The sequence below is a fragment of the Ovis canadensis genome, chromosome 1, assembly GCF_042477335.2.
Source record: "Ovis canadensis isolate MfBH-ARS-UI-01 breed Bighorn chromosome 1, ARS-UI_OviCan_v2, whole genome shotgun sequence".
Taxonomy (NCBI): Eukaryota; Metazoa; Chordata; class Mammalia; order Artiodactyla; family Bovidae; genus Ovis; species Ovis canadensis.
Genome location: NC_091245.1, coordinates 179073952 through 179094827, shown reverse-complemented (window position 1 = coordinate 179094827; position 20876 = coordinate 179073952). Strand labels below are relative to the sequence as shown.

The 20876-nt window shown below is 39.8% G+C and overlaps 1 protein-coding gene across 1 annotated transcript; it reads left to right on the top strand.

Annotated features, from left to right (window-relative positions):
* The first annotated feature begins 9634 nt into the window (after positions 1-9634).
* Positions 9635-10538, top strand: LOC138441460 (uncharacterized). Its single transcript, XM_069592515.1, has 2 exons — positions 9635-9829; positions 10233-10538. The coding sequence occupies exons 1-2, from the start codon at positions 9635-9637 to the stop codon at positions 10536-10538; spliced, it is 501 nt and encodes a 166-aa protein (XP_069448616.1).
* The last annotated feature ends 10338 nt before the right edge of the window (positions 10539-20876 follow it).

Sequence of the window (20876 nt, the reverse complement as noted above, 5' to 3'; positions counted from 1 at the left end):
TCTACTTGAAGTATTTAGGTTAATAAATAAAGACACCAAATGCATATGGGCTTAATATGTTTTAAGACTAAATATGTGATTCTATAAAACTTTGATGACCTTTATGTTTGCTGTTGGCTTGCCATAGGATTTTTAATTGAATTACTATAGAAAATTCAGCATAAAATATTATCAGATTTAACCACCCACTGAGTGTGTTATTTGTTACTGTTTTATTAGGCTAAATCATAGGTCACACATCTCTTTTCCCGTACTGATTTTCAGCCCAGAGGGCTAAAGTTTTAAAATGAGATGATGAAATTTTAGAAAAGAGCAAGAACTTAATAAAATGATAATACTCAATTAATTTCTATAGAAAAATAAAGCTTCCTTGACTACATGTGCATTCCTAGCTTTTTAATAGTTTGCTTCTTTGATGTTCACATTCTAAGCTTGTAACTAATCTGAGATTGAAACTAGAAGGAGAGTTGTAGGTGCTCATGGAGAAAAGACCTGTTGGCAACCCAGTGTCAACATTATCCACACTTCAAGCATAGTGCCTCTGGCCATATCTTCCAAAAGTTCAAAATGTGGGTGAGAAAGCAACATGCCTGCAGGATTCAGCCCAGAAGATAACCATTTCAGAGTCTATACATCTTCATTTGGTCATAATAAGTGGTTAGGAATGACCCCCATTTTTTTTTAAGGCTATAACAAGTCATTGTGTCTCATTTTTATACCTGAGAGTATTTAATTCAGTTGACTTAAAGTGCAGGCTCCAGACCACCAGCATCACCTGGGAACTTGTTAGAAATATATATTCTCATTTGTTCATCATCCAGTCCTGCTGAATCAGAACCACTGGGGAGGGGGCCCAGTAATCTGGTTTAAAAATGCTTCATGTGATTGTCATGGCTGCTAAAGTTAGAAAGCAACCAATTTATGTTGATCAGTGTATGCTTTTTGTTAAGCATATTGAAGAGTAACTTAGCCAATGTCTGATTCATAGTAGGCTCTCAGTAAACATTACCCTGAAAATGAAAATATACTTAAATTGTAATGCAACATTTTGCAATGCTTACTATCATATTTTAGTCCCTTTGTAACTGTATACTCAGGAATGAGTAGTTGCCCTCAAAGATTATTCATTTTCTTTCCCTTTAAGATTAGCTCTTCATCTTTTTAATTTAATATGAAAGGTTATCTTCAAAGAAAAGTGTTGTCTGATGCTTCAGTTATTTAATTCTCTGGAGAGTCACTGAGAAGCAAAGTTGGCTCATGCCAGTCATTTCTTTCCCATTTTTAAAGAGGAAGAGTCACTTCACTGTCAATAATGATTAGTGAGGGTTTTTTTTTTTTTTTTCCTAGTCTCTTCTGCAGGGCCAGGCAAAGTTCAGTGGCCATGAGTTTGTTGTTTTAAGACTTCTAAGTTGGCTTTGAGTCTGCTTTGGCAGCAAATTCACCCAACGGCTTTAATACTCTCAGCTTTGCTTCAGTAATATGTGAAAATGGGGAAAAATCAATCATAAAGAATTTTGAAGTGCAATAGATTTATGGAGACAAATGGGCTCATATTGTGACATGTGAATTCATATATATTATACTTCCAAATAATTTCCAGTGTATGAAATCCTGAGTAATCAGGGACTCCAAATTTAGTGGCATTCTTGTTGTACAAATCTCATTTGCATCTTGTCAGGCACTTGCCCTCTGGGGTTGAACAGCATCCCTGCATATGAGCACACCCAGCTCTTGTGGAGTGTTCCTCACATTGGGGCATCAAAGGGAGAGTCAGGGTCCGGAATTGGGTATGTGTCCCATGGCTATGTGTCGTGGCAAATCCTTGTAGTCCAGGGATGACGGAAATTTTGGGGAGACCTTGCATGAGGCAGGGTGGGGAGGTGGGGATGGCCAGGGGGGTGCTGACACTTTATCAGGAAGATGAAAAAGTGTGGTGGGATGAGAGGCAAGTGGGCCTGAGGGAGCCAGGAACCTGAATAACTGAGGGCCTCCCTGGGTAGCATTCCTTGTGATTCTAGTAGGGAAGTGGGTGGGAGATGCTACTTGTATAGAATTGCACCAAATGATGCTAACCACCACCCTAGTAGCTCCCCTCCCCTCTTTTTTTTAATCTGAGTGAAACCAGCTACTGACATCACAAGCTCTGGATTGGTAGCTGGGTTTATAGTTGAGGACTGGCCAGCATTGTTAAGTTTTGCTCCCCAAATTTCAGTTTGTTCATTCAAAGAGGGGGAGAATTGAATATAGAGCACAGGGTTTGGAGGGCAGCCTGTAAAGACCTGCATTTTGAAGTCCACAATACTGAACAACTTCCAGATGATGAGAACCATGGAGACACCCTGGATGAAGTGACAAGCAGGACTTCCTGCCCTCAGGGAGTGCCAAGCCTAGTGAAGGAGACAGATCTCTACACAGGTTATTATAATCCAGTGGGATGAACTTTGTAGGTACAGAATGTTACCTGAATCAAATCAGGGTCCTGGTGGACAGTTCTGACAAAACATGGTCCGCTGGAGACGGGAATGGCAAAACCACTTCAGTATTTTTGCCTTGAGAACCCCATGGACTGCATGAAAAGGCAAAAAGATAGGACACTGAAAGATGAACTCCCCAGGTTGGTAGGTGCCCAGTATGCTACTGGAGAAGAGTGGAGAAATAACTCCAAAAAGAATGAAGAGACAGAGCCAAAGCAAAAACTAAACTCCAATGCTGTAAGGAGGAATATTGTGTGGGAACCTAGAATGTTAGGCCCATGAATCAAGGCAAATTGGAAGTGGCCAAACAGGAGATGGCAAGAGTGAACAGTGATATCAGTGAATTAAAATGGACTGGAATGAGGCAAATTTAATTCAGATGACCATTATATCTACTACTGTGGAAATGAACCCCTTAGAAGAAATGAAGTAGCCCTCATAATCAATGAAAGAGTCCAGAATGCAGTTCTTGGGTGCAATCTCAAAAATGACAGAATGATCTCTGTTCATTTCCAAGGCAAACATTTCAATATCACAGTAATCCAAGTCTATGCCCCAACCAGTAACGCTGAAGAAGCTGAAATTGAATGGTTCTATGAAGACCTAAAAGAACTTCTAGAACTAACACCCCAAAATTATGTCCTTCTCATTATAGGGGACAACAGACTGGTTCCAAATTGGAAAAGGAGTATGTCAAGGCTGTATATTGTCACCCTGCTTATTTAACTTCTGTTCAGAGTACATCATGAGAAATGCTGGGCTGGAAGAAGCACAAGCTGGAATCAAGACTGCCGGGAGAAATATCAATAACCTCAGATATGCAGATGACAACACCCTTAAGGCAGAAAGCGAAGAGGAACTAAAAAGCCTCTTGATGAGAGTGGAAGAGGAGTGAAAAAGTTGGCTTAAAGCTCAACAGTCAGAAAACGAAGATCATGGCATCCGGTCCCATCACTTCATGGGAAATAGATGGGGAAACAGAGGAAACAGTGGCAGACTTTATTTTTGGGGGCTCCAAAATCACTGCAGATGGTGACTGCAGCCATGAAATTAAAAGATGCTTACTCTTTGGAAGAAAAGTTATGACCAACCTAGATAGCATATTCAAAAGCAGAGACGTTACTTTGCCAACAAAGGTCCGTCTGGTCAAGACTATGGTTTTTCCAGTGGTCATGTATGGATGGGAGAGTTGGACTGTGAAGAAAGCTGAGCGCTGAAGAATTGATGCTTTTGAACTGTGGTGTTGGAGAAGACTCTTGAGAGTCCCTTGGACTGCAAGGAGATCCAACCAGTCCATTCTGAAGGAGATCAGCCCTGGGAGTTCTTTGGAGGGAATGATGCTGAGGATGAAACTCCAGTACTTTGACCACTTCATGCGAAGAGTTGACTCATTGGAAAAGACCCTGACACTGGGAGGGATTGGAGGCAGGAGGAGAGGGGATGACAGAGGATGAGATGGTTGGATGGCATCACTGACTCGATGGACGTGACTCTGAGTGAACTCTGGGAGTTGGTGATGGACAGGGAGGCCTGGTGTGCTGCGATTCATGGGGTCACAAAGAGTCAGACACAACTGAATGACTGAACTGAACTGATGCAAAAGAAGGAAGTCAAGAGATACTTGGAGTAACAGGCAAATTTGGCCTTGGAGTACAGAATGAAGCACATCAATGGCTAACAGCATTTTGCCAAGAAAACGCACTGGTCATAGCAAACACCCTCTTCCAACAACACAAGAGAAGACTCTACATATGGACATCACCAGACGGTCAACACTGAAATCCGATTGATTATGTTCTTTGCAGCCAAAGATTGCGAAGCTCTATACAGTCCCAGCAAAAACAAGACTGGGAGCTGACTGTGGCTCAGATCATGAATTCCTTATTGCCAAATTCAGACTTAAATTGAAGAAAGTAGGGAAAACCACTAGACCATTCAGATACAACCTAAATCAAATCCACTGCAATTATACAGTGGAAGTGACAAATAGATTCAAGGGATTAGATCTGATAGACAGAGTGCCTGAAGAACTATGGACAGAGGTTCGTGACATTGTACGAGAGGCAGTGATCAAGACCATCCCCAAGACAAAGAAATGCAAAGAGGCAAAATGGTTGTCTGAGGAGGCCTTACAAATAGTTGTGAAAAGGAGAGAAGCTAAAGGCAAAGAAGAAAAGGAAAGACATACCCATTTGAATGCAGAGTTCCAAAGAATAGCAAGGAGAGATAAGAAAGCTTTCCTCAGTGATCAATGCAAAGAAATAGAGCTTAACAACAGAATGAAAAAGACTAGAGATCTCTTCAAGATAAGTAGAGATATCAAGGGAACATTTCTTGCAAAAATGGGCACAATAATGGACAGAAATAGTATGGACCTAAGAGAAGCAGAAGATATTAAGAAAAGATGGCAAGAATACACAGAGGAACTATACAGAAAAGATCCAGATAATGTTGGTGTGACCACTCACCTAGAGCCAGACATCCTGGAATGCAAAGTCCAGTGGGCCTTAGGAAGCATCACTATGAACAAAGCTAGTGGAGGTGATGGAATTCCAGTTGAGCTCTTTCAAATCTTAAAAGATGATGCTGTGAAAGTGCTGCACTCACTATGCCAGCAAATTTGGAAAACTTAGCAGTGGCCACAGGACTGGAAAAGGTCAGTTTTCATTCCAATCCCAAAGAAAGGCAATGCCAAAGAATGCTCAAACTACCACACAATTAAACTCATCTCACACACTAGCAAAGTATTGCTCAAAATTCTCCAAGCCAGGCTTCACAGTACGTGAACTGAAAACTTCAAGATATGAAAGCTGGATTGAGAAAAGGCAGAGGAACCAGATATCTAATTGCCAAAATTTGTTGCATCATTGAAAAAGCAAGAGAGTTCCAGAAAAACATCTATTTCTGCTTAATTGACTATGCCAAAACCTTTGACTGTATAGATCACAACAAACAGTAGAAAATTCTTCAAGAGATGGGAATACCAGACCACCTGATTGGCCTCCTAAGAAATCTTTATGCAGGTCAAGAAGCAACATTAGAACTGGACATGGAACAGCGGACTAGTTGCAAATTGGGAAAGGAGTATATCAAGGTTGTAATTGCCACCCTGCTTATTTAACTTATATGAAGAGTAGTACATCATGTGATGTGCTGGACTGGATAAATAACAAGCTGGAATGAAGATTGCCAGGGAAAATGTCAATAACCTCAGATATGCACATGACACCACCTTTATGGCAGAAATTGAAGAAGAAATAAAGAGCCTCTTGATGAAAGTGAAAGATAGTAGTGAAAAAGTTGGCTTATAGCTCAACATTCAGAAAACTAAGATCATGGCATCTAGTCCCATCACTTCATGGCAAATAAATGGGGAAACAGTGGAAATAGTGAGAGACTTCATTTTTTTGGGCTCCAAAGTCAGTACAAATGGTGACTACAGCTGTGAAATTAAAAGACGCTTACTCCTTGGAAGAAAAGTTATGACCAACCTAGGCTGCTTATTAAAAAGCAAATACATTACTTTGCCAATAAAGGTCCATCTAGTGAAATCTATGCTTTTTCCAGTAGTCAGGTATGGGTGTGAGAGTTGGACTATAAAGAAAGCTGAGCGACGAAGAATTGATGCTTTTGAACTGTGGTGTTGGTAAAGACTCTTGAGAGTCCCTTGGACAGCAAGGAGATCCAACCAGCCCATATAAAGGAAATCAGTCCTGAATATTCATTGGAAGGACTGATGTTGAAGCTGAAACTCCAATACTTTGGCCACCGGTAACTAACTCATTTGAAAAGACCCTGATGCTGGGAAAGATTGAAGGTGGAGGAGAAGGGGATGGACAACAGAGGATTGGGTGGTTGGATGGCATCACCGACTCAATGGATGTGAATTTGAGTAAACTCCGGGATTTGGTGATGGACAGAGAGGCCTAGTTTGCTGCAGTCCATGGGGTCACAGTCAGACATGATCGAGCCATTGAAGTGAACTGTACTGAATGATAGGAAATGTGCAATGTATTCCTCTCACTTTCCAAAAAATGGATCTGTTTGAAAATTGACCAGTTTCAGAATTTTGCTACTAGTTGTTTGTGTAAATGATTGTGGGTCATAAGAGACTATGTTAGAAGTACTACATTCCCAGACATATTTTGATCTTTTGTTACTTTAAATTCTCTCTTTTAAGTGAAAGAGCCCTTTCTCATTCTATCATCTTCTATCCTTCTATAGAAAGTACACTTTCTGGGAGTTAGGTGCCTTGATTTCTAATCCCAGCTCTGCTGCCTAGTAGTTGTATGACTTTAGGCCAAGGTTTGACAGGCTATAGCCTGCTGCCTAATCTGGCCTATCACCTGTTTTGTAAACAAAGTTTTATTGGAACACAGCCATGATTATTTATTTACTTACTGACTGTGGGTGCCTTTGTTTTACACCAGATGAATATTTATAAGAGGACCATAGGATCCACAGAGCCTAAAATATTTTCTATTTGGTCCTTTATCCAACAGACTTGCCAAACTCAGCATTAAGCAGGTCATTATCTTACTTGAGTCTTAGCTTCCCCATCTGTAAACTTGTGGAATTGGATTATGTTTTTCCTCAGGGTCTATGTTCTTTGCACTCTCGATAGCTCTTTTTACAGAAAAGCCTTATCTAATACAATCACTGTACCCTGGAATATAAACCTATTTATATTTTTATTCACTTATTCTATCAAAAAAGCAAGAGAGTTCCAGAAAAACATCTATTTCTGCTTTATTGACTATGCCAAAGCCTTTGACTGTGTGGATCACAATAAACTGTGGAGAATTCTGAAAGAGATGGGCATACCAGACCACCTGATCTGCCTCTTGAGAAACCTGTATGCAGGTCAGGAAGCAACAGTTAGAACTGGACATGGAACAACAGACTGGTTCCAAATAGGAAAAGGAGTACGTCAAGCTGTATATTGTCACCCTGCTTATTTAACTTCTGTTCAGAGTACATCATGAGAAATGCTGGGCTGGAAGAAGCACAAGCTGGAATCAAGATTGCTGGGAGAAATATCAATAACTTCAGATATGCAGATGACACCACCCTTATGGCAGAAAGTGAAGAGGAACTAAAAAGCCTTTTGATGAAAATGAAAGAGGAGAGTAAAAAAGTTGGTTTAAAAGTCGACATTCAGAAAACAAAGATCATGGCCTCAGGTCCCATCACTTCATGGGAAATAGATGGGGAAACAGTGGAAAAAGTGTCAGACTTTATTTTTTTGGGCTCCAAAATCACTGCAGATGGTGACTGCGACCATGAAATTAAAAGACTCCTTGGAAGAAAAGTTATGACCAACCTAGAGAGCATATTCAAAGCAGAGACATTACTTTGCCAACAAAGGTCCGTCTAGTCAAGGCTATGGTTTTTCCTGTGGTCATGTACGGATGTGAGAGTTGGACTGTGAAGAAAGCTGAGCACTGAAGACTTGATGCTTTTGAACTGTGGTGTTGGAGAAAACTCTTGAGAGTCCCTTGGACTGCAAGGAGATCCAACCAGTCCATTCTAAAGGAGATCAGCCCTGGGTGTTCTTTGGAAGGATTGATGCTAAAGGTGAAACTCCAATACTTTGGCCACCTCATATGAAGAGTTGACTCATTGGAAAAGACTCTGATGCTGGGAGGGATTGGAGGCAGGAGGAGAGGGGACGGCAGAGGATGAGATGGCTGGATGGCATCACTGACTCGATGGACGTGGGTTTGAGTGAACTCCGGGAGTTGGTGATGGACAGTGAGGCCTGGTGTGCTGCGATTCATGGGATCGCAGAGTCGGACACGACTGAGCCACTGATCTCATCTGATCTGATTCTGTTTATTAGGGCTTCCCTGGAAGCTCAGTGGTAAAGAATCCGCCTGCCAATACAGGTCACATGGGTTCAGTCCCAGGTATAGAAAATTCCCTGAATGGTAATTCAACTCTAGTATTCCTGCCTGGAGAATTCCGTGGACAGAGGAGCCTGGCAGGTGACCATGGGGTTTCAAAGAATCAGGCATGATTTAGCTACTGAACAACAATAACAAATTCTATTTAATAGGCACCTGGCAAGCCACTGTGGAAAACTGACAACTCTAAAATATTCCCTATCCCTGAGAAGCTTATAATCTGGTTAGAGACATAGTTACAATGTTCAGAAGTTAAATTATAATAGAAGATAATAAAGGATAATATTCCAAATTTAGTGATTATGGTTAAAGATGTTCAGAGAAGAGAAATAAGGATGGGCTGAGATGATTAGGGTAAACCTAGACGGCAAAGTGGGATGTTTTTGAAGAGCACTCATCTCTATAACCCCATAGAACACTGGATTCAAAGTCCCTGTAAGGTAATAGTTTTTAACTTTAGAATGCATGAAAATCACTTAAGTTACTAGGGAAAAAATAAAAATTCCTAGAACCCAGCTTTAGAGATTCTGACTGTAGCTATGGGGTATGTCCCAGAAATCTGCTTTTTCAAAAAATACCCCAGGTGATTCTGATATACATGGAGAATACTGCTCTGGAAATGTGGCAGGTTAATGCCCGGGAATTTATTGTAGGTTTGGCTAAGTCTTATTAAACCATAGATTTTGTGTGACCAAGAGGAACTCCACTGTCGTGGAACACTTATTTCAGTGACTTTGTCTCTCCTTTTAGGGAAGCTGAGAACATCCAGGCCAAGAAGAACAACCTGAGGACTCTATTTCCAAAGGCCCTTAAACTCCTTTAGATAAATCCTGAGGGGAAATCTGAGACCAGTGCCGCTGTTTGTCTATGAGAGCAGAAGGTAAATCATTGGAGTGAGGGGACCACATCCATTAGCATTTGACTTTTGGTCCTTTTGTTTTAAGCTCCTTATTTCTGCAAAGGTGGCTGGGGTCAGCATAGTGGGTCAAAAAACAAAAAACAAAAACCCTCAGTGAGAGAGGTTGGGAATCTTCAATCTTCATTCCAAACCATGTTGCTGATGACTTGAAGATATCACCAGATACTCATGATACAGAGGATAGATTCTATCCATGGGAGAATGATTCTCTGAAGAAAAGTTTAGAATCATCTTCAGAGCCATTGGAGGGGACATCTTAGAGTCCTGTGGGCAGTGTTACACAAGATCTTGCCATGCTTCTAGTCCAGAAAAGAAAGCTAGATCCATCTCCAAAAATGCATAGATATCTGAGGAAGGTTGTGAGGACAAGGAGAATGAGAAAGAGCAAGAGGAAGGAGAAAGTGAAGATCCACTGCCCTGGCATTCTTCCAACACCCTTTGTACCACCACAGAGTGAAGAAGATAAGGTGGGAGATAAAAAGCTGACCCTGCTCAATGCCAAGGAACATTATCTTGACCTTCCCAAAGAGGTAGGGATGAGGCACGGGGTTGCAAAATTCTGGGCTCGACACACATATACAACAAACATATATCCAAACGTATAATGGTGTGACACTCTAAAAATGTGTTTCTTTCCCAAATATCAATTCTAAGTGGTTCCAGGATGGAGGCTGAAGGAAGAGGATATGGGTACTACAAAGCCATTCAGTGATCCAGGCTGACAGTTTCCACAGGGGATCCCGGGCTACTCCAGAAGAGAAAATAATGACACCTCTTCATCAGGAATGGGCAGAGGGGGGATACGGAACTTGAGAAACAAACTGGGATCCTTGGGCCCAGATAGAGTGTGGAAGAAATGGCTGAGGAGGGCAAGTCCTTTCTGTATATATGTGTTCGCATTGACGGCTTTTAACTTTTTTCTTCTACTTGCAGGATGGATTACAGAGTCGGAAGGATGAAGGTGCCTGTGTAATGCATCAGGAATGTCAGATCCAGCCCCAGGAGCTCTCAGTGTCCCCAGAGCTCGGGTTCTCCTCTCCTGCAGTGACATCCTTGGCATCACCACCACTCTGCTACAGTTGTTTTTTAAGCTGTGTCTGCCAGACCTTCTCGAGGTCTAGGAAAAGGAAATCTCCTGGAAGAGAGGGCACCAAGCAGGCTGAGGCAGGGGGTGATGCTAAGGCTCTGAGACCTGGTCTGCTGAGGGTTCTGGGCGAAAGCAAAATGCAGCCTCACTGAAGCCTGTACAAGTTGAAATTGATTTAGGTTTCCCTTGTGTTTAGTTTTACAGCTTTCTCTATGTCATTGTTCCTGTTCATTGAGTTCTTGTCTGTTGAAGAGAGAGCTGCTTTTAAGCTCATCCTCAAGCCTAAAGAGGTAGTAAAATCAAAGTAACTTTGAGGTTTTAATACTGTGCCCAGTAGTGGGATTGCTGCCTACTTCCTCCCATTAGACTGAAGTGGGATTCTCGGTGGAGCCATGGTTCCTAAAATTCATGCATATGTCATGCATGTATTTAGTTGGCTTACTTTTCACTAACTTCTCTGAGGATGGAAGCCATACAGGTTCATCATTTTGAGTAATACCTCCTGGTATGTTCCATCAAGTGGAGATTTCTCATGCTCAAGTCCTCTCGTTTTTCCTCTTTTACCTTTGACTAGAGATTGACTTTCCTTTGTTCATTTCCGGTACTTTGTTGAAATTCTGCCACTTTCTACTTGATCTGGCAGTAATTCGGGGGCAGGGGTAGGGTGGTTGTTACTGTCCTTGGACATGATCCCACAATTCCTCTCCCATTTCTAATTGTTGTTTGTTTTTCTTTTTGTTACTTCTTGGTACGATACATAGCTTCTGGAGTGTGCCTCTTTAGCCAGACCCTCACAGAATCTTGAGTCCTTCTGTGATCCTAAATACAATAAGTGGTTTAAAAAAGTTCTAGATCATTTCTTTTCTCCGTTGTTTTGGCATGCTAGATTAATCTCCTGCTTAGGATAGAAAATAAGACTTTAAATTAATCTTATACCTTCCTATGGGGAAGGAATAGGTTTAAGAAGAGTTTGAGAGTTTCTCTGTAGCTTTAATTACTTGCTATTTCCTACTTGTCTCAGTTTCCCAACTCACATAAGATTAATAAATTAAAGTAGAAATATTAATAAATGCATGAAGTATCTTCATAAGGAGGAAGCTGTAAGGTTTATTTTCTTGCTTCCTTAAGACTTATCCTAATGGTTAGTATATTGGAATAAGAGAAGATGATCAGTATGTTTGTTTTGCTCCTTTCTCATCTGGAACAGGGCTTTGTACCTTTGAGAAAATGTAGTCGGGAAGAGAATAGAATGAGTTTCAAGAGCAGTGGCAAAGATCCTTAAGACTGCCTTGGAGGTAATTGCTGAAAATTGACCTTGAAGATGTTTTTATGGTGTGTGTGTTAAGGATCTCAAATTATTGGATTGGCCAAAAAGTTTGTTACAGAAACGTTGTATAGAAAAACCTGAATGAACTTTTTGGGCAACCCAGTAGAATTAGAAATGTTGCAAAATGTCATACTCAGTGCTTGGAGTAAAATAGGGCCCTTTCAAGCTTTGGTATTTTTTGTTGTTTTAAAAGTCATTGATTTCTTGTTTTAGAGAGTATGGAATTTTAATAGACCACTATAAAATGAGCTCAAGCTATTACATGAAATTTCAAATTATCCAAATTATGTTTATATACATACTTCCTCAATTTAATACAAAAAAACGTACTTCTAGGCAAGGCATAATGTAGCTAAAGTCTTGAGTCATAGAACTTATTATTAAAGACTCAAAGAAAGCTAGATATAAGTGTTGCTATTAATACTTTATTATTGCTATTGTTTCTTTTCATAAGATGTTTCAGGATGAGCTGTTCTCTCGTAGAAAAAAAATATTAGTTGGAGCCAAGTTAGCCATATCTAGCTAGCCCTATCCCCCATACTGATTTTCATATAAAGTTTATTTACTCCAAATTTGGAGGACAGATTTCAGATAAGGAAAGATCTGTAGAAGCACTTAGTTTTGAAATTCTTTTGCTTGAGTCTCTTGACCCCTTGCTCACAAACAGGAGAAAGGGTGTCTACCTCTCTTCTGATCCTTTTGTAAATGAAGAAGTATATGTTCTCTGGTTTCAAATTTTGTGTTGCTGTCTTTATGATTTGAGTTATTAAACATGGTTTATGGCTTAATGAAGTTGTTTTGTAAAATATATTTAGAAAGTTTAGTATAATTGTATTAAAGTAAAAACAAATTAAAAAAATAAAACCTACTACTGTTGATGAAAGATATAGCTTTGGGGTCATTTTTAAAAATTGATTTCTGGCAAGATTGATAACATTTCTGTTGTACACAGAAATAATTTACAAGTAAAAATATGATTCTATTCAGTGTATTTAGTTCCCTTTTTTCCCGCAGGTGTACTCATTGCTATAGGTTGATTAAGTTGAGATTAAGTGGGTCAATTAAATTTTTTCAGTGATTTTTCTAAGACCACTCATTAAATCTGATAGGGAATCATAATAAAAGTTCTTTAAACAAATTATTTAACCATGAACCACATGATTACTTTTGCTCTGAAGTATTTCCATACTGAAACACTTCCTGTTAACCATTTTGTTTTTGTCAACTTGTCCTCACATTACCGTCTAAATTTCAACTAATGTCCTCTTTACCCACCTGGAAAATTTTAACATGAGAAAACTCTAGCTAATGTAAAGTTAGTCAAAGAACCAAAAGAGATTGTAAGTAATTGATTTACTTATAAGTTTTGACAGAAAAGGTAGGAATTATCTAGTCCACCCTTCTGTTTTTCCAAGGAAACTGAAACACAAGTAGCTCTCTCAAGATGACATAGTTAAAACAAGTAATACCTAACAAATTAAATATTGTGCTTTTTGTATTATCTGTAAGCTTCAAACAATCTGTGTATGGTTGATATTAATATTTTCATTTTAAAGATGAGATAATTTAAGTTCAGCAAAGTCCCAGGACTTGATATGTCTGATGCTGAATCCAAACTGAGGTTTAATAGTCTCTGAAGACTGCACTATTACATTCTACCTCTCAGTATTGTAATATTATAAAATCTGTTTGTTCCTAGTCTAACTCTGTACTGTCAAGAATAGACTTCTCTTATTTGGCAAAATTTAGATTTTAACCTTAATACATCTATAATAAAAATAGTTCAATAAAAAGTCCAATTAATAAGAATATTTCTTCTACAAAAATTTTCTATATTAGGTAATAAATAATAAAGTAGTTAACCAAGTATCACTGGTAAAAGAAAACTCCAGTGTAATATAAACAAAATTTTGGTCATTGCAAGCAATTAAGATTAGACAATTATTTAACTGAAAAATGATCAAGTGAAAAAGGGATAGTATGTAATCCTAGCAGGACCCTTCACTTGACAGGGTCACCAGACAAAGCACAGCAAAGATGAATTAGGCCTCATTGAAAGCTAATAGACTTGAGAATGTTTCTAAACCATTTTCAGGTGAATGATTTGGGACTTCGGTAGCAGAGAGGCAGGCTCTTCTGTGTAACCCAGTGACCCTTGAAATAAGTCAATATACTCCTGCTAATGAACTCTAGGCTTTAAATAGGAAATTTTAATTTTCTCACGCCTTAAAACATTCTTTTCATTCTGATTGACAAGGCTTCTTTCAAGAAAAAAAGAAGAAGAACAATAAAACTGGAAGATTCTAGTCATTAGACTGTGTGGCCAAGGAATGTTGTTCCTGGTGTTTTCAAACTCAAGTCATGAGGACAGTTGTACATGGGAGGTCAGATTGGTGCAGATTTCTTGAGCTATATTCTGTCAACTACAAAGAACTGCAGCACTGCTTCCGTCATGGGCGTCCCAGGTGCCGCAATGGGAGAGAATCTGCAAGAGATGCAAGAGACAGGGTTCGATCCCTGGGTCAGAGGATTCTCCTGGAGAAGGAAAGAGCAACACACCCCAGTATTCTTGTCTGGGAAATCTCATAGACAAAGGAGTCTGACGAGCTACAATCCATGGGGTCACAAGGAGTTGGACATGACTGAGTGACCGAGCACACACACACTCACGCTGCCATCATGGCAGCTCTGTGATGCACTGCCACATAGTTATCACCCTCCTGGTTCAAAGTGCTAGAGGAAGTAAGACTTGACTTTGATATTTGTTCTCCTTTTCCCCCTCTGACCCCTGGGAGACCCAAGAAAGCTAATTTAACAGAGGAAGGCTCTTGCTGTAGATGTTTATAGTCTTCATGAAAATAAAATTTCAGAACAGATTAAAAGAATCTTTAAAGAACATAATTTCTAATGAATTCAGAATTCTGGGCTTCTATTAAGAATGATTTCTAATGTGAACTTCTCCCCTAGTTGTGATCACCATTCTGGTTCTTGGATGCTGTGAAAATACACAGTGCTGGATCATTACAATGGTAGCCCTTCTGGTAAGCAGGACAATAGATCCATTCACAGAGAGTGATAAAATAGTAGCTTGGATTTTAAATAACTGCTGTGAAAATTATCCCTTAATATCTGTCCCTTTACTTGGAAGAATGCAGAATTATCATATTATAAAAATAATAAAAAGAATATATCCCTATCAGGATTTAGTATCAAATCTTCTACTTGGCCCATGATGCTCAATAAGAATCTCTGGATAAAATTTATGTATAGAAGATGATGGACTTTCCTGGTGGCTCAAATGGTAAAGAATCTGCCTGCCAAGCAGGAGATGCAGGTTCGATCCCTGTGTTGGGAAGATCCCCTGAAGAAGGGAGTGGCTACCCACTCCAGTGTTCTTGCCTGGAGAATTCCATGGACAAAGGAGCCTGGTGGGCTACAGTCCATAGAGGCGCAAAGAGGCAAACATTACTGAGTGACTAACACAGATAGAAGATGATGAAAAATAAAGCAGTAATCTCATAATCCTTTCTCTAAAAGCTACTATTTATTTTACTTTAAAATTTGGCTTCATTTTAAAACTAAAATTATGAAGCAAAGGTCTATATCTAACCCTATTAAGTTGTCTAATTTCTACTTGTTAAGTAATTACATACATAAAAATTAGTTGGGGAATACTGGCCTGAGTCTGGATTTAAAAGTTACAAAAAACACTGAGTCCTTGTTTTGCCATTTGCTGTTGTTTAAGTTTGGCTACTTATTTAAACTCATTAATCTTTGGTCTCTTCATCTAAGAAAAGAGGATAGTAATACCCCAGAGATGGTTTTGAGGACTTTATGAGATAATATCTCTGAAAAAGTCTAGTGGCTATTTTCTAGCAGAAGGCTTTTGACATTATAATGCTTATTTTATTCTTGGAAAATAAAACAAAACATTAACTTTGTGAGTACTATACAAGGGTAAGCAACTCATGGCATCTTTACTTCACAGATAACTAATTTCATTTCTAGGGGGATTACATGGAGCGAATAGTTTTCATATTTCTTTATTCCTAATTTGAATATTTCTAAAGAAAATTTTAGCTCAGAATTTTTCAAAACCCCTTTATTGTTACAACCTGTGAAATCAGTTTTAGTTGGGTCTTTATTTGTAGGACTGAACAGATACTCATCTAGTCATAAATGGCTTTAATGTAACACCTTTTTTATAAGTTATTAGCATTTTCTAAGAAACTTAGAAACTTAACTTTTTCTACTTAAACCCTCATGAATGTTAGGAGATATCCAATCAATAACAGTATTTCATTATGGTGATTATTATTGAATATTTAATGAAATGATGATAGAAGTACTTATCATATTTATTAGAATTTTGGATAAATTTTCATAGGGAAAACCTCTCCTCCCCTATATTCTAATAACCTCCTTTATCATTTCATTTATGTGTTGAATATTATGCAAAGACTGACTATGTAAAGGACCACTAGATTCCAGTGTTTGTGATCTGGAATTTTATTTTGTTCTACTCAGTAAGCATATATGGAAGATCTGTGCCTAAACTGAAGCTGTTTTATTTCACAGTAAGATAAAAGAAACATACATAAAAGGTAGATGAACCTGTCTGTTCTAACAAATAATTTGCAGGCTGTTCGGTAAAGCATCTGTCTACAATGCAGAAGACCCGGGTTCGATCCCTGGGTCGGGAAGATCTCCTGGAGAAGGAAATGGCAATCCACTCCAGTACTATTGCCTGGAAAATCCCATGGACAGAGAAGCCTGGTAGGCTACAGCCCATGGGGTCGCAAAGAGTCGGACACGACTGAGCGACTTCACTCACTCACTCAGAGAAAATAAGACAAGCACTCACACTGTGACCACTGCACAATATTAAAAGCATCCAGATGAGCACAGAAGAGTGTTTGACAATGTTTAAGTAAACACTGATAGGATGCCTTGTATTAGAAGGATGATTGCAAGGTGGAATATAGGAGATACCTTCTCTGAATAGGTAAAATTTGAGGAATAATATGGTCTAGATTTTATCCAATCCCACAGCCAAACAAGTTAGAATTACTTTGCTGGATGGAGTCCTGGAGGCTGAATGGAGCCAGAGGACAGGTGTGACCAGATCCGGTAGAAAGCTGGCAGAAATGGTGAAGCTAATACCGTTAAGTTTGTTCAAGAGCACGCCGTTTAAATGATGGGTCAGCAACAGAAGACAGTGCTACAAAGTTAGGCCTGAGAAAGGCAGAAATGATACATAGGCAGGCACAGAACAGGGGGCCTAAAACTTCTATTTGAACAGTAGAAAGGCCTCTGGTGTGTTGGTCATGAAGAATTGTATTTTAGGGGGAAGGTCCCCTCCAAAGGAAAACAGGGTGGGCGGCACTGAATGACTTGAAAGTGGAGGATATGATGAAGAAAGATACAGATGTGGCAGTAGTAGCTCGCATAAGGGAGACATGGTGTAGCTTAGAAATATGTGGTAAAAAGTAGTGAGAAATAAGATGGGGCCATTTGAACCCCGTTACTATAGTCAGTACTTGGCTTTGATTCCTAGTTGAGAGTGAGCTGTTGTAAATTCTTGATCTTCACTAACATGGCCCAAGTTAGCAAACCTAAGAAGGGGCAAGTGTGGGAGTAGAAATGTGCAAGGGCATTAACCTAGATTCAGCAATAATCTCTAAGAATATGTTGTTTGGTTAGCTTCCTGTCTGCTTCACAATTGGGCTAGATGATTCCCTCTTTTTTCAACACTTGCTTACCAATAACATATTTTTGCAAGGATTTAATTTAAATTTAATTGAAAGGAATGATTATAAAGGAACCCATATGTGAAAACACATAGTATGTAGTATTTTGTTTTATGAAGAATGTAGAAAATTATTATCTGACTTATGGTTTCACATTCTACATTCAGTTCAGTTCAGTTCAATTCAATTGCTCAGTCATGTCTGACTCTTTGCAACCCCATGGACTGCAGCACATCAGGCTTCCCTGTCCTTCACCAACTCCCGCAGCCTACTCAAACTCATGTCTATTGAGTCGGTGATGCCATCAAACCGTCTCATCCTCTGTCGTCCCCTTCTTCTTCCACCTTCAATCTTCCCAGCATCAGGGTCTTTTGAAATAAGTCAGTTCTTCACATCAGGTGGCCAAAGTATTGCAGTTTCAGCTTCAGCATCAGTCCTTCCAATGAATATTCAGGACTGATTCCTTTAGGATGGACTGGTTGGATCTCCTTGCAGTCCAAGGGACTCTCAAGAGTCTTCTCCAACACCACAGTTCAAAAGCATCAATTCTTCGGTGTTCAGTTTTCTTTATAGTCCAACTCGCACATTCTACATTAGTCAAATTAAATGCAATACATTTGGTAGGAACTTCTAAATGCTTATTCATAAGTTAATGTTACCAACCCTCCTGAGTTGGTCTCCAAGAAGGGTCCTTTTGTCCAATGTCGCTGGCGCCAGTAGACGGAGAAGGAGCTCGATTCTAAAGGGAAGGAAAGTGTTATTCCTTCATCAGAGTGAAGAGGTGCGAGCTCTCTTGACAGGGCGTGGGCAGGGCAGAGCTATTGGATCCTATTGGGCGCAGTTGTGTTGTTCCGGGTTCAGATTGCAGTGCGGCCGCAGCTGTCACTGCACACAGCCCACTGCCGCCATCTTGAATTGCAGTGTCTGGAGCAGCTCTTTTGCACAGGGAAGGTGAGGTGCCCACAGAGCTGTTTCTCACAAGCAACTCTGGACTGAAGGACAAGCTGCAAGGTTTCTGCAAGCGGCATTCTATAAGCAAGCCAAACAGGACTAAAGCACAAAGGGAAAAAAGGTTAGACTTTATTTTATCTAATTTCTAATTTTATTTCCCAGGAATTGGTAATGGGCTTCGCAGGTGACCGTAACAGAATGGTACAAGCTGGTATTTTCACTGCAAACAGGGTCGGGGTTCAATTCCTGGCTTACAACTTAGTGGCTATGTACCTCAAACAAATCCTTTTTTTTTTTTTCCTGATGCCTTGATTTGCTCATCTGAAAAGTAAGAATAATTATACTTTCATCATAGAGCTTTGCTGAGAATTAAATGAGATGACACATTTAAAGACCTTAAAACGTAGCACACAAAGTATAAGCTCAACAAATATGCATCTGTTATCATCAGACGGGTAGGATCCTTTTTTAAAATAAAAAACTGATTTGTGAGGGAAGAAATGATAAGGTCTCGAAAAGGGAGGATTGTGTGAGGTCCTTGGGGAGTCTGACCCTAACCGTAGGGACTTCCGGCCTCACCTCACCATGGCTCATCCCCACACCTAAAGAGGTTCTCTGTGTTAAGGCACAGTTATTACATGACTGTAGGGTGTGTTTCTTAGCATCTAATTGTGAAGGAGTCTAATTCATGTTTTATTTCCAGTGCCAAGCACAGTAAGCACATGATAACTTCTCAGTAAATGTCTGTCAAGGAAATGAGTAAACAATTCACTGAAGAATAGAATTTCAGTATATGCAAATTTAAATGTGCCATTCACACAAAGAGCATTTTGTTTCCCTCTCAGATAGGTTTTGGTGTTTGGCACTGAAGAAATCTCTCAGATCATGGCCCATAGTGGGAGAGGCCCCCAAAGGAGCTGAGTATAAAGCTTTCATCAATTACATGGGATACAGCACGGAATCAGCTTTGTTGTTGTTTAGTCGCTCAGTCGTATCTGACTCTTTTACGACCCTGTGAACTGTTGCCCACCAGGCTCCTCTGTCCTTGGGATTTCCCAGACAGGAATACTGGAGTGGATTGCCATTTCCTTCTCCAGAGAATCTTCCCGATCCAGGATCAAACCCACGTCTCCTGCACTGGCAAGTCATTCTTTACCACTGAGCCAGCATGGAAGCTGGGATCTGCTTCCGGCTGATTTAAAAAATAGATTCAGAGCTGCTATATTCAGTGACTAAGAAGAAGAAATGCACTCCTCTTTTCAACAGTCTCAGTACTATGCTTTAAAATGCACGTGTGCACACAGGCACTTGCATGGGCACAGATATACAAATACATCACAATATCCATTTATTAATTTTGGTTAAGTGTTGCATAATAAGCTGTCTCAGAACTTAGCCATTTAAAACAATGACATGCATTTAATTCATAAATCTATAAGTTGGTCAGGATTTGACAGGGAAATCTCTTGTGTTCTGTTCAGCATAGCTGGGGCAGCTTTGTTTTTGACTGAAGGTTTCATATCCACGATGGTACACTCACATAATTACATAATTGGTGATTTAATGCTGGTTTTCATTTGCTTGCTTAGTCTTCTTGTAGGCCAGGGGCCTAAGTTCCTTTCCAAGTGTGGTCTATTCATAGACTGTCATCCATTATACTGTGGTGGCTGTTCCAAGAGTTTCCCAAGAGAACCAGGTAGATGGTATGTTTTATGATCTAGTCTCAGCAGGTAATGTCAATTGTATTATAGGCCACCAGATTCAAAGAAATAGACACAACTCTTACCATCCCCTATCCCAAGCCCCCCCCCGACCCGACCCCCAAGCTCCAGAGGAGTATCAATGTCACATTGTAAGATGAGTGTGTAGAATGGGAGATCTTTTTGTGATTCTTGGAAAAGGACAGTCAGTACTTAGAGAAATGCTAATTCAAATTTTGAAAGTCCCATAGTGACAAGACTCCTTCATGGATCATAGCCTTGTCTTGGTGAAGGGGCTTGCATAACTCAATGAAGCTATGAGTTAAGCCATGTAGGGTTACCCAAGATGGATAGGTCATAGCAGAGTGTTCTGACAAAACGTGGTCCACTGGAGAAGGGAATGGCAAACTACTCCAGTATTCTTGCTGCAAGAATTCCATGAACAGTATGAAAAGGCAAAAAGATATGACATGAAGATGAGCCCCACAGGTTGGAAGATGTCCAATATGCTACTGGGGAAGAGCAGAGGGCATTTACATGAATCTGAGCAAACTCTGGGAGGTAGTGAAGGACAGGAGAGCCTGGTGCGCTGCAGTGCATAGCATTGCAAAGTGTCAGACACAACTGAGCATCTGAACAACAACAAAGTGACAAGAATATTCTGGTATGTAGGAAATAATTTCTGGAATAGGCATACTCAAATTAAGAAGATATTTTTCATTAGAATTAATGGTTTCAGTTACATAAAGGTTGTGCCATTAT

Excerpts from the sequence above, each read along its gene's own strand:
- LOC138441460 (XM_069592515.1), top strand. The coding sequence starts at position 9,635 with ATGCATAGATATCTGAGGAAGGTTGTGAGGACAAGGAGAATGAGAAAG. Across the intron at positions 9,830-10,232 it reads ATCTTGACCTTCCCAAAGAG|GATGGATTACAGAGTCGGAA; the intron begins GTAGGGATGAGG and ends TTCTACTTGCAG.